The 14,382-nt window shown below is 46.7% G+C and overlaps 1 protein-coding gene and 1 pseudogene across 5 annotated transcripts in view; both read right to left on the reverse strand.

Annotated features, from left to right (window-relative positions):
• Positions 1-2: 2 nt before the first annotated feature.
• The window catches only part of LOC121023524 (leukocyte immunoglobulin-like receptor subfamily A member 6), a 25,833-nt gene continuing 11,453 nt past the window's right edge, over positions 3-14,382 (reverse strand). Inside the window, exons 1-9 of one of the 5 annotated variants that reach the window (XM_040465480.1) lie at positions 8,818-9,906; positions 7,838-8,277; positions 7,645-7,680; positions 7,172-7,456; positions 6,720-7,022; positions 6,197-6,493; positions 5,679-5,981; positions 916-966; positions 3-770 (exon numbers count right to left, since the gene is read on the reverse strand). In XM_040465480.1, coding sequence (XP_040321414.1) covers positions 625-770; positions 916-966; positions 5,679-5,981; positions 6,197-6,493; positions 6,720-7,022; positions 7,172-7,456; positions 7,645-7,680; positions 7,838-7,979 — 1,563 coding nt within the window. In that variant the 5' untranslated portion in view covers positions 7,980-8,277; positions 8,818-9,906 and the 3' untranslated portion in view covers positions 3-624. Of the gene's footprint in view, positions 771-915; positions 967-5,678; positions 5,982-6,196; positions 6,494-6,719; positions 7,023-7,171; positions 7,457-7,644; positions 7,681-7,837; positions 9,907-14,382 lie in introns of those variants that run through there. The other 4 variants (XM_040465481.1, XM_040465482.1, XM_040465483.1 and 1 more) reach the window with 4 other exon arrangements.
• Positions 4,525-5,627, reverse strand: LOC121023365 (leukocyte immunoglobulin-like receptor subfamily A member 6; annotated as a pseudogene).

Below are 14,382 nucleotides of genomic sequence, written 5' to 3' on the forward strand. Positions count from 1 at the left end.
CATGGGAAGCAGCTTTCTAAAAAATGATTATTTCGTGAACCAGTGTAGCGGCACAACACCAGGCTGTCACTTCAGACAACCCTGTGCTCAGTCCAACTGCGGGTATTTCTGGAAAATACCCCAGGAATCATTGGATGAGGAGCAAAGAGCTTTATGAGTCCAGAGGGAGTTAAGGCATTGGTTTTGGATTTCTCTGTCACAAAGTGGATCTGATTTTCACCCACTTACTCGCTTATTAAAACAGATATTTTGGTTGGTGCTGAAGGAATGGAAGTAGACAGCACACATTAGGGAATGTGAAAATTGAAAATAAAGGAAAATGTATCCCAGTAAAGTGGACCAGAACATGACACTGTAGGAAGGTATGAACCTAAACCAGTGTGAGATGTACCCTCCTGTCACAGGGATGAAAAAAGATAGGGTGGCAGTGAAGGGAATCCATCAATGGCAGGAGGGAAAGTACCACAGTTCATGGACGAAGAGTCCTGGCCAGGCAACAGCCCAGGCAGTTTCTCAGCAGACAGTTCTGCCGGCAAAGCTGCAGATTTTCTTCCAGAACCCCCTGGACCATTAGGTTCATTCCCAGAGCTCTGCCACACAGAATGGTGGGTTGCCTCCATTTTCTCATTGTGTTTGTCTCCTGGTTGCATCTGGGGTTCTTCTGTGGCTGTGTCGAGGCTGAAATAGCAGAATCCCGAGGACCACCAGGACCAAGCCTGCCACACCCATGCGGATGAGATTCTCCAGCGTGTAATCTCTGGAGTTGGAGGCTAGGAATGAGGACCAAGAGGTTACAGAGGTCAGGGGAGAGCCAAATCACCCCGGATCCTGGATGCCCACCAAAGTCACCCACCTCCCCTTGATAGGACTTTACCCTCCATGCCAGTCCCAAAACTGAGATTTTCTTCTACTCACCAATGTGGGGGTCTGACTTGTTTTGGGGTGGGCTGATGGTGTCAGCTGCTACTGTGGGGAAAATAGAGGCAGATGCTCAGGAGCCTGAGACCACTGTCCAGCCTGTCTTCTGACTCTGTGTTCTATATCCCTCATTTCCTCATTACATAGTTTTTATACAGTTCCTGAACAACCCCTTCTCTGCAGTAATGGGGTTTCCTTTGGCATACTCATTGGATTTCTTCCATCTCCACGTCTTCTTTGAATTCAGACTTTGCTTATGAGTCACTCTGGAGTAGATGCTACCTGTGCCCTAGGAGCTCAGGGTTGGGGAGAAAAATATCCTCCCAACACAGAAATAATTGTGTCCTTATATGTCCCCTGTTCAGTCTGGGATACAAACCCCCATGTGCTCGTGTCCCCACAGCTGAGAGTTCCCATTTATTCAACAGCCAAGGATCCAGCATCCATGGATGAGGGGTTGGTATCAGGGGCTCCTGAAGGTTAGGAGCACAGAGGGACCGGATATTCCGGGGCAGGGTCTCCTTCCCTCCATCTCAGCCAGCTCCCATCTTTCTGGAACTGCATTTTAATCTGTACCTGGAACTTTACATCCTCGTGTGCTTTCATTAATTCATTTTTCATATAATTAGAAATGCCCACACTGGTTGGTAGATATACACATAGATAGGTGCACACATCTATACAAAACACATTAGTATGTATTTGTTAAAGGTGATGTTCATTTACTGGGTCACATAAACACCATTATTCCTTGCTTGTGTGTGGGTCTAGGCAGGGAGATCCTATTGTGAAAAGCTATTGAATGAAGAGCATGGCCATGAAGATGAATATCTGTATGTATGTAGATATAGATATAGATATAGATATAGATATAGATGTATGTGTTATATATTCATAGATCATTTGTATATACATATATAACCATATATATTTATATTAACAGAAATATTATAGATAAATGAATACATAATCACGGGTATTTGTATGGATATATAGATCTTCCTGTCTAGAGAAAGGGAGAGACAGAGAGGTGTGGTCTGTCTGTTCCTCAACAGAACTTCAGTCATGACTGTGGCCTGGGGGCAGGAAGATGACAGGAACACCTGGTCTCAGGCTTGGTGAATGGAGACAATTCAGGGAGGCATGCCCATAATGGGAGGCTCCATCATCATCTTGGTGTTTTGGGACAAACTCTAGAAATCTGGTGATGTTTCCAGTAAGGATAGCTAATCATTTTACTTACATTGTCAAAGACAAACTTTGCTCCCACTATCTCACAGGGTCAAACTGAGGAAGTCCCTATGTATGGTTTTCAACTTCAAGGAACAGAGAAGTTCAGTGGAATTATAATATCGAGTGAACACAAAGACAAGGAAATCATGAAAAGCTATTACCTCATTTTAATATGAAAATCAAAATAGCAAAAAAAAAAAAAAAAAGAGAGAGACAAAAATTACAGACCCCAAATACTGAAAGTAATGTTGAAAAAGAAACCAAAGCAGGAGGCATCACAATTCTGGACTTCTAGTTGTACTACAAAGCTATAATCAACAAGACAGTATGGTACTGGCACAGAAACAGACACATAGATCAGTTGAACCCAGTAATGGACTGACACATTTATGGCCAACTAATCTTCAACAATATAGGAAAGAGTATCCAATGCAAAAGAGACAGTCTTTTCAGCAAATGGTGCTGGGAAAACTGGACAGCTACATGCAGAAGAATGAAACTGGACCACTTTCTTACACCATACAGATAAATAAATTCAAAATGAATAAAAGACCTAAAGATAAGACAGGAAACCATCAAAATCCCAGAGGAAAACACAGGAAGTAGCCTCTTTGACCTTCGCCACAGCAACTTCTTACTAGACATGTCTGGAGGCAAGGGAAACGAAAGCAAAAATGAACTGTAAGGACCTCATCAAGATGAAAAGCTTCTGCACAATGAAGGAAGCAGTCAACAAAACTAAAAGGCAACCAATGGACTGGGAGAAGTATTTTCAAATGATATATCAGATAAAGAATAGTATCTAAAATCTATAAAGAACGCATCACACTCAATCCCACGAAACCAAATAATCCAGTGAAGAAATGGGCAGAAACCATGAATAGGCAATTTTCCAAAGAAGACATCCAGATGGCTAACAGACACATGAAAAGATCCTCAACATCTCTCATTTCAGAGAAATATAAATCAAAACCAGAATGATAACCACCTCACACCTGTCAGAATTGCTAATGTTAACACCTCAGGAAACAACAGATGTTGGCCAGGATGGGGAGAAGGGGGAACCCTTTACACTGCTGGTGGGAATGCAAACTGTTGTACCCACTCTGGAAAACAGTATGGAGGGTCCTCAAAAAACTAAAAATAGAAGTATGTTAGACCCAGAAATTGTAATTGTAGGTGTTATCCAAAGAATAGAAAAATGTTGATTCAAAGGGGCACATGCACTCCAAGGTTTATAGCAGCACTATCAACAATAGCCAAATTATGCAAAAAGCCCAATGTCCATTTTCTGATGAATGGATAAAGAAGATGTGGTGTGTATGTGTGTGTGTAGGATACATACATACACACACACACACACACACGCACACACACACATGGAATACTACTCTGTGATGGGAAAGAATAAAATCTTGCCATTTGCAACAATGTGGATGGAGCTAGAGTGTATTATGCTAAGGCTAAATAAGTCAGTCAGAGAAAAACAAATATCATATAATTTCACTCACATGTGAAACTTAAGACAGACAACAGATGAACATAGGGGAAGGGAAGGAAAATAAGATAAAAATAGAGAATGATTTTAAGTGATACATCACTGGGTTCTGCTACTGAGCCAATACTACGTAGTGTGTTAACTAACTTGAATTAAAAAATATTTTTAATGTTTATTTATTTTTGAGACAGAAGGAGAGACAGAGTGCAAGCAGGGGAGGGGCAGAGAGAGGGGGAGAGACAGAATCCAGAGCACGTTCCAGGCTCTGAGCCATCAGCTCAGAGCCCAATGTGGGGCTCACACCCACGAACCACGAGATCATGACCTGTGCTGAATTTGGACACTCAACTGATTCAGCCACCCAGGTGCCCCAATAAATAAATTAATTAGGAAAAAAAAAACAGCAATGGGAAGTCAGAGAGTGCATAGTGAGTTAACGGCACATAAAAATATGCCCAAACCAATAGCTCCCTTAGGCATACTTAACTATTATTCAGACAACTTACTTTGTGGTATTAAAGTAGTTAACCAATTCTTAAAACAAGCTATGAATTGACACCATTTTCACGAATAAGGTTGAAAAGCTTTGAACCTGGTATCAGGTGTGCACCCAGTGGCAGTGAGGCCCCCAGGTAAGCACAGGGGGCAGCAGAGCAGAGCCCACAGGTATAGAGACTTCCCTCTAGGGGAGAGTCCATGGGGCCTGACACCACAGTTCAGATTCTGGTATGGAGGCATCAGGAAGAGAGTAGGAGGCCTCTGTCTACTCAGGATCCTTCACCCACCCCTCACCCACACCCTACCTCTCATCTCTGCTGAGACTGAAGGATGGGGGAGCCTGGGTGGAGATCCCTGCTCTTTCCAACCTCTCCTGGGCTGGACCCTACTCTACGGAGTCCCCTGAACCCTTTATTTGTCACTGTCAGGTTTTCCTGAGGGTTGGGCCCTGAGCTGATGGAGTCAGTAAGGACAGGGTTGGGGACCCTTCACCTGAGACCTGGAGCTCCAGGGTTACTGGGGTGTGACAACAGGTAGGGGGAGGTGCTGTATGAGCCGTAGCACCTGTAGGTCCCCCCCTGGGCTGAGGTCACAGGATTCATGGAGAATTTGGCCTGGTAATGCCCATCTCGGTACTCTGATCTAAGACGCAGGGGGGGGATCGGGTGCCTCCTCCTTGGACAGAAGGAAAGTGTCCACAGAGCTCCAGGACTGACACAGCAGGGTCACATTCTCCCCTGAGGCCACCATGGGTCCTGGCTGCACTGAGAGGGAGGGTGTGGAGGGGAGCTGTCCTGGAGAGAGGAAGGCAGGTGAGGGGCTGTCCATCCTTGCTCTGAACTGAGTCTGTCTGTCTGTCCTCTGAGTCTCTCCCCTTCCCCATCCCCTGTCTCTCTGTCTCTCTCCCTCCCTGGGGACCCCACACCCCTGATCCCAGCCACCAACACCTGGGACACCCCCAGCAGGGCCTGTGCAGAGTCAGGGGCCCTGACTGAACCCGTGTCCCCTCACCTGTGACCAGGATGTCCAGGGGTCACTGGGGGCCGACCACTCGGAGGAGAGGTTGTGTCCACCATAGCATGTGTACCGGCCCCCGTGGGAGCCACTCACTGGGCCCAGGAGGAAGTCGGCCCCCGAGAGCCCAGCCTGGGGCTGCCGGCTAAGGTGCTGGGGAAGGTCACGTGCCACCTCCTTGTACAGAGAGAATCTGTCATAGCCGACGTCAGAGCGACACTGGAGGGTCAGCCTCTGTCCAGGGGTCAAGAAAGGGCTCTGCTGGGTCAGGAGGGAGGGCTTCCTGGACACACTTGGGAGACAACCAGTCGTGGATTGAGGAGCAGATCCTCCCCAAACGTCTCTTCTCCTATCCTGGCCCCCAGGTCTCAGTATCTCTCACATTCTGTCTCTCTGACCTGTGAGATCCCCATGTCTCCTCCCCCCACCCTCTGATCTGGGGCTCCTCTGGGAGCAGAGCCTCCATAACCTGTCTGGTGGTCAAAACACAGACGGAACAAAAATCAGACTCCCTCACCTGAGACCAGGAGCTCCAGGGCGTCACTGGGGTGTGACAACAGGTAGGGGAAGTTGCTATATGAGCCGTAGCACCTGTAGGTCCCCCCCTGGGCTGAGGTCACAGGATTCATGGAGAATTTGGCCTGGTAATGCCCAGCTCGGTACTTTGATCTAAAACGCAGGGGAGGGTCGGCTGCCCCTTCCTTGGACAGAAGGAAAGTGTTCACAGAGCTCCAGAACTGACACAGCAGGGTCACGTTCTCTCCTGAGGCCACCATGGGTCCTGGCTGCACTGAGAGGGAGGGTGTGTAGGAGAGCTGTCCTAGAGAGAGAAAGGCAGGTGAGGGGCTGTCCATCCTTGTTCTGAACTGAGTCTGTCTGTCTGTCCTCTGAGTCTCTCCCCTTCCCCATCCCATCTGTCTGTCTGTCTCCCTCCCTGGGGACCCCACACCCCTGACCCCAGCCACCAACACCTGGGACACCCCCAGCAGGGCCTGTGCAGAGTCGGGGGCCCTGACTGAACCCGTGTCCCCTCACCTGTGACCAGGATGTCCAGGGGGTCACTGGGGGCCGACCACTCGGAGGAGAGGTTGTGTCCACCATAGCATGTGTACCGGCCCCCGTGGGAGCTGCTCACTGGGCCTAGGGGGATGTCGGCCCCCGAGAGCCCAGCCTGGGGCTGCCGGCTAAGGTGCTGGGGAAGGTCACGTGCCACCTCCTTGTACAGAGCGAATCTGTCATAGCCGACGTCAGAGCGACACTGGAGGGTCAGCCTCTGTCCAGGGGTCACGACAGGGCTCTGCTGGGTCAGGAGGGAAGGCTTCCTGGACATGCCTGGGAGACAACCAGTCGTGGATTGAAGAGCAGATTCTCCCCAAACCTCTCTTCTCCTGTCCTGACCCCCAGGTCTCAGTGTCTCTCACATTCTGTGTCTCTGACCTGTGAGATCCCGTGTCCCCCTCACCCCACCCCCTGATCTGGGGCTCCCCTGGGAGCAGAGCCTCCATAACCTGTCTTAGGTGGTCAAAACACGGATGCAACAAAAATCAGACTCCCTCACCTGAGACCAGAAGTTCTAGGGGGTCACTGGGGTATGACCACAACTGGGGAGTGTTGTTGAAATAGCCATGGCATCTGAACGTCCACCTGGCACTGGGGGTCACAGGGCCCACAGGAAACAGGGCCTGGAACTGTCCACTGGTGGGTTGCTGGGAGTCCAGGGTCCAGGCGGGTCTGGGTTCTCCTTCCTTCATCAGGACGAACCTATGGAATCCCGTCCATGAGGTGCACTGGAGGGTCACCTTCCCTCCTGAGGTCACGACGGGGCTGGGCAGGGCTGAGAGATGGGGTTTGCCATGGAATCCTAGGAGAGGAGGAGAGGCGTGTTAAATGGGGCTCAGATTCCACCCCCCACAATGCCCCCAGGGCTGGACTGTGAGAGGGAGACGCTCTGGGAGCAGAACCCCTCCCTGAAGGCAGAGCCTGGGGCGGGGACCCTGAGGGGGCTCGCACCTGTCACCACCAGCTCCAGGGGGTCACTGCGCTCTGACAAGCCAGCGGGGCTTCGATAGGAACAGTGATACCGTCCTGCATGTCTATCTGTCATGTGTGTGATGGAGAACTTGGCCGTGTTCCCAGGCTTCTTTGGGAAATGAACATCCCGAAGCCCTAATCTTCCCTCTTCATCCAGAAGGAACACTTGGGACTCCTGAGTCCCCTGACAGCAGATGGTCACAGGTGTCCCCCAGGGGACCACAAGGCCTGGCTCAGCCCAGATGGTGGGTTTGGGGAGGGTCCCTGGAAGGAAACAGGGCAAAATCACAAGACCTTCCCCACCCCCAGTTCTCAGCTCAGACCCAATCCCCCAGACGTCCCCTCTCCATCCGCCCAGAACTGCTGTTCTCCATTTGCAGCTGCCTGGTGGGTGACCCCTGTCTCCAGTGAGGAGGGGACATGCTCCTAGGGACCCCTAGGGACACACTTACCTGCCTGCCCTCGGGTCCTGGGGCCCACACTCAGCCCTGGAAGAGAGTTCCTGTGAGAGGATGGCCCCAAATCCTGAGCAGAACCCCTCCTCCCCATGAGCCTCCTGTGCCTGGGGTCTCTGAAACCCCAGGGCCTGGCTGTGACACAGGTCCCTCCCAGACTAGGGCATCCCCTCCCCTCCTGAGATCTCACCGAGGAGAAGCAGGGCTGTGAGGGTGGGGGTCATGGTGTCTCCTGCCTCTGTCCCTGGTTGTGCAGATGGAGGGATCTCAGTGCCCGCAGGACAGACAGAAGCACAGGGTGTGGCCACTTGGGGGCTGGTCCGCCTGGTCATGGGGTTGTCACGTCAGCAGCCCCACAGGAAGGAGAACAGCCTGTCCCCAGGGGGTGGCTCTGGTGTCCATGAAGGTGCAGTAAGTGGACCCCGTGTTTTCCTGAGATGCCCTGTCTAGGTGAGGAGACCAGGGCACGTCCTTCCCTCCCAGAGACTCCCCTATGGGTTCTCCGTCATTCTCACCACATCCTGGGGGTGCCACCACACATGGGGTTCCCAGGCTCTGGAGATGCTGTAGGTGACAAGGGTTCTAGATCTTCTGTGGCCTCATGTCAGTGCAGACATGCCTGTGGCATTTCTGCATGATTCAGGTCAAGGTCACCATGGCAATGAACACAGAGGAGAAATACAGGGAAATAGGGAAGGAAACACAGCCCTCTCCTGGCCTTAGAGTGTGGGCTTTCTTTCTGTCACAGCCTTCATGGACTTCTCTATTTTCCTGTGTCAACATCCACCTCCACTTCCTGGGAACACGCCCATGAGTCCCTCCTGTCTCTCAGTGCCCCTTGTGTCTGGGGCAGAGTCCTCCTTCCCATTCTGGGGCCCTGCATGCAAGATGTAGGGGACAACGCATGGATGAGTGCCCTGATCTGGGGGACAAAGCTAATTCTAATGTAAATATTACTCCATCATCTGCTGCCCATGTGACCTTAGCAGAGGGACCTGGTCTGTAGCACTTTGTCCTGAACCCCACTCCTCACAATGGGTGTGGGGTCAGGGGTACCCGGAACATGGCAGAATCAATCATTGTTAGTTTCCCAACCTGAATAAGAGAGGTGTGGTTGGGACAGGAGAGGACCAGGTGTTGGGCCCCACAGTCAGGTTGAACCAGGGATACACCCTCTCTAGAGAACCCATCTGCTTCTAACGTGGAGAAATGCTATTTATGGTGTTTCTGACATAGCTGGCATCCGTCAACTGCAAGAAAGGGGAAACAAACGTTTCTAGAATTGACAGGACCACAAGAGAAAAAGAGGCTAAAGCCAAGTGACCACCAGTCCCTGGGATCCAGCTGGGGGTCATCCAATTTGATTTCTGCCTCTGTGTGGCCAGGAGGGGCAGCCAGGTGTTCACAGGCAGGAAGGGCATGTGCTTTCTGGGTGACTGTGGAAGCTTCATGACCTTCCACCATGTGTGGAGTGAGACCTGACATGTCTCTGCCCACTGATCCAGCCCAAGGTCAGCACTGAGCCATGTTCCCTCTGTCTGTGTGTAAAGTGCTTCCTTCCGTTGGAGCCCCACATGGGTGTCAGTGCATGTGTGAATGTGTGGCTCCCATGGGAGCCATCACTGCCCAAATTTCCCTCATCAGATGCTATGTTGGGAGAGTGGAGGCCACAGGACAAGGTTTCCATGACTATCCACCCCTTACAGCTTCAAGACAGCCCTGGGAGCAACTGTCTCTGGAAATAGGTGTGTGGAGGTGAGTGTACAATATGAATGGACGTCAGACTCTCTATAAGTCATTTATCATAGCTGAGACTATAGAACAGTAAGAATATAGGAAACTCATTATGTTATCCATGTTACACATCTGAAAGAGTAGAGAAGAAAACTGAAGTTTTGAAGCCATAACAGAGATTATATTATAGAAGATACATAAATTTAGAAATGCATTAGTGAATACGTTGGAGGTAAAAACCTATAGATCAGTTCTAGCTGTTTTTGGTGGAGAATTTCAGGTTTTCCATGAAGACTATCATGTCATCTGCAAAGTGCAGGATATAAAATCAATCTACAGAAATCAGCTGCATTTCTTTACACCAATAATGAAGCAGCAAAAAGAGATATCAAGGAATTGATCCCATTTAGAAATTGCACCAAAACCCTTAAGATATCTAGAAAGGAACCTAAGCAAAGACATAAAAAGATCTGTTTGCTTAACTATAGAAAGCTTATGAAAAAATTGAAGAGGAAACAAAGAAATAGAAAATTATTCCATGTTCATGGATTGGAAGAACAAATATTGTTAAAATGTTCATACTGCCCAAAGCAATCTACTCATTTAATGCAACCCTGTCAAAATAATACCAGCATTCTTCACAGAGCTAGAATAAAGAGTTCTAAAATTTGTGTGGAAACAGAAAAGACTGAATGGCCAAAGGAATGTTGAAAAAGAAAACCAAACCTGGAGGCATCACAATTCTGGACTTCAAGATGTATTACAAAGCTGTAATCATCAAGACAGTATGGTACTGGCACAAAAAAAACAGACACATAGATCAATGAAATGTAATGGAGAGCTCAGAAATGGACCCACAAGTATATGGCCAACTAATTTTGACAAAGCAGGGAAGAATATCCAATGGAAAAAGACAGTTTCTTCAGCAAATGGTGTTAGGACAACTGGACAGCGACGTACAGAAGAATGAACCTGGACCCTTTCTTACTCCATACACAAAAATAGATTGAAAATGGATGAAAGACCTAAATGTGAGACAGGAAACCATCAAAATTCTACAGGAGAAAATAGACAGCAACTTCTTTGACCTAGGATGCAGCCACTTCTTATTGAACATTTCTCCAGAGGCAAGGGAAATAAAAGCAAAAATGAACTATTGGGACCTCATCAATATAAAAAGCTTCTGCATAGCAAAGCAAAGCAAACAATCAACAAAACTAAAAGGCAACTGACAGAATGGAAGAAGAAATTCTCAAATGACATATTGGATAAATGGCTCATATCCAAAATCTGTAAAGAACTTCTCAAACTCAACACCCAAAAAACAAATACTCCAGTGAAGAAATGGGCAGAAGACATGAATAGACACTTCTCCAAAGAAAACATCCAGATGGCCAACAGACACATTAAAAGATGCTCAACATCACTCATCATCAAGAAAATACAAATCAAAACGACAATGAGATACCATCTCACACCTGTCTGAATGCCTAAAATTAACAACTCAGGAAATAACAAATGTTGTAGAGGATGTGGAGAAAAGGGAACCCTGGTGCACTGCTGGTGGGAATGCAAACCAGTGTGGCCACTCTGGAGAACAGTGTAGAGGTTCCTCAAAAAATTAAAAATAGAACTACCCTACAACCCAGCAATTGCATTAATAGGTATTTAATCAAAGGATACAAAAATGCTGATTCAAAGGGGCACATGTACCCCAATGTTTCTAGCAGTACTATCAACAATAGCCAAAGTATGGAAAGAGTCCAAATATCCACTGACAGAAGAATGGATAAAGATGTACTCAATGGAATACTACTCAGGGAACAAAAAAAATTAAATCTTGCCATTTGCCACAATGTGGATGGAACTAGAGAGCATTACGCAAAGTGAATTATGTCAGTCCGAGAAAGAAAGATATCAAATAATTTCACTCATGTGAAATTTTAAAAAGACAACAGATGAACATGGCAAAAGGGAAGGAAAAACAAGATAAAAACAGAGGGAGGCAAACCATGAGATTGTTAAAAACCAAGAACAAACTGAAGGTTGCTGGAGGGGAGGTGGGTGGGGTAATGGGCTGAGTGGGTGATGGGTATTAAGAAGGGCACTTTTTGGATGAGCACTGGGTGTCATATGTAAGAGATGAATCACTGGGTTCCTCTCCTGAAACCAAAATGGCACTGTATGTTAATTAACTTGAATTTAACTTAAAAAAAAAGACTAGATGGAACAGTCTCAAATTATTTTTACCATCATTGAGAAGACACAGATGAAGAGCAGAATATAAAATTGGAAAACAATGTTGAGGACACTTTGTCAGATGCAATGCACAGACTGAAGTACTTGGGGAACAGGGAGTCTGGTGGATATGGTGAGTTCTGGAAGGAGAGCAGTGAGAAGGATATTGGGCAGCCATCCAAGGGGTCACTGGCTGGGAATTTTGCAGAGATGGAGACAGAACAGGAGACTGCTGGTGTGCACAGTATACCCATGACATCTGTGTCTTGATATTTCGTGGTGGAGTTCATAGTGGGAAATTTCTCAGTTTTTCCTCATTGAGGATGATATTAGTTGTGTGTCTTTTGCATATGGCCTTTATGATCTTGAGGTATGTCCCTTCTACCCCTACTTTCTTTTTTATATATTAAATATAATTTATTGTCAAATTGGTTTCCATACAACACCCAGTGCTCATCCCAACAGGTGCCCTCCTCAATGCCCATCACCCATTTCCCCCACTCCCCCACCCTCCATCAACTCTCGCTTTGTTCTCAGTATTTAAGAGTCTCTTACGGTTTGCCTCCTTCCCTCTCTGTAACATTTCCCCCCCCTCCCCCTCCCCCCATGTTCTTCTGTTAAGTTTCTCAGGATCCACATATGAGTGAAAACATACGTTATCTATCTTTCTCTGCCTGACTTATTTCACTTAGCATAATACCCCCCAGTTCCATCCATGTTGCCGCAAATGGCCGGATTTCATTCTTTCTCATTGCCAAGTAGTATTCCATTGTATACATAAACCACATCTTCTTTATCCATTTGTCAGTTGATGGGCATTTGGGCTCTTCCCATAATTTGGCTATTGTTGAAAGTGCTGCTATAAACATTGGGGTAGAAGTGCCCCTATGCATCAGCACTCCTATATCCCTTGGGTAAATTCCTAGCAGTGCTATTGCTGGGTCATAGGGTAGATCTATTTTTAATTTTTTGAGGAACCTCCACACTGTTTTCCAGAGCAGCTGTACCAGTTTGCATTCCCACCAACTGTGGAAGAGGGTTCCTGTTTCTCCACATCCTCGCCAACATCTATAGTCTCCTGATTTGTTCATTTTAGCCACTCTGACCAGCGTAAGGTGTTATCTCAGTGTGGTTTTGATTTGTATTTCCCTGATGAGGAGTGACGTTGATCTTCTTTTCATGTGTCTGTTGGCCATCTGGATGTCTTCTTTAGAAAAGTGTCTATTCATGTCTTCTGACCATTTCTTCACTGGATTTTTTGTTTTTAAGGTGTGGAGTTTGGTGAGTTCCTTATAGATTTTGGATACTAGCCCTTTATCCGATATGTCATTGGCAAATATCTTTTCCCATTCTGTCAGTTGCTTTTTAGTTTTGTTGATTGTTTCCTTTGCAGTGCAGAAACTTTTTATCTTGATGAGGCCCCAATAGTTCATTTTTGCTTTTAATTCCCTTGCCTTTGGAGATGCGTCGAGTAAGAAATTGCTGCGGCTGAAGTCAAAGAGGTTTTTTCCTGCTTTCTCCTCTAGGGTTTTAATGGTTTCCTGTTTCACATTCAGGTCTTTCATCCATTTTGAGTTTATTTTTGTGAATGGTGTAAGAAAGTGGTCTAGTTTCATTCTTCTGCATGTTGCTCTCCAGTTCTCCCAGCACCATTTGTTAGAGAGTCTGTCTTTTTTCCATTGGATACTCTTTCCTGCTTTGTCAAAGATTAGTTGGCCATATATTTGTGGGTCCAAATCTGGGGTCTCTATTCTATTCCATTGGTCTATGTGTCTGTTTTTGTGCCAACACCATACTGTCTTGATGATTACAGCTTTGTAGTAGAGGCTAAAGACTGGGATTGTGATGCCTCCCACTTTGGTTTTCTTCTTCAATATTACTTTGGTGGGGCACCTGTGTGGCTCAGTTGGTTGAGGGTCTGACTTCGGCTCAGGTCATGATCTCGCTGTCTGTGAGTTAGAGCATCAGGCTCTGTGCTGACAGCTCAGAGCCTGGGGCCTGTTTCAGATTCTGTGTCTCCCTCTCTCTCTGCCCCTCCCCCACTCATGCTCTGTCTGTCTCTCTCTCTGCAAAAATAAATAAACATTAAAAACTTTTTAAATTTAATAATATTTTAGCTATTCGGCGTCTTTTGTAATTCCATACAAATTTTAGGATCGCTTGTTCTAGCTTTGAGAAGAATGCTGGTGCAATTTTGATTGCTATTGCATTGAATGCCACACACTTCCAAAACTCAAAGGGAAGAAATAGAATATTTGAACAGATGCATAACCAGTGAAGAAATGGAATCAGTTGTCAAAAATCTCCCAACAAATAAGTCCTGGACCAGATGGCTTCCCTGGGGAATTCTACCAGACATTTAAAGCAGAGATAATACCTATCCTTCTCAGGCTGTTCCAAAAAATAGAAAGGGAAGGAAAGCTTCCAGACTCATACTATGAGGCCAGCATTACTTTGATTCCCAAACCAGACAGAGATCCAGCAAAGAAAGAGAACTACAGGCCAATATCCCTGATGAATACGGATGCAAAAATTCTCAACAAGATACTAGCAAATCGAATTCAACACCATATAAAAGGAATTATTCACCATGATCAAGCGGGATTCATTTCTGGGCTTCAGGGTTGCCTCAATACTCTCACATCAATCAATGTGATACATCACATTAATAAAAGAAAAGAACCATATGATCCTGTCAATTGATGCAGAAAAAGCATTTGACAAAATACAGCATCCTTTCTTAATAAAAACCCTCGAGAAAGT

The sequence above is a fragment of the Herpailurus yagouaroundi genome, unplaced genomic scaffold (genome assembly GCF_014898765.1).
Source record: "Herpailurus yagouaroundi ecotype Mexico unplaced genomic scaffold, PumYag 557, whole genome shotgun sequence".
NCBI lineage: Eukaryota > Metazoa > Chordata > Mammalia > Carnivora > Felidae > Herpailurus > Herpailurus yagouaroundi.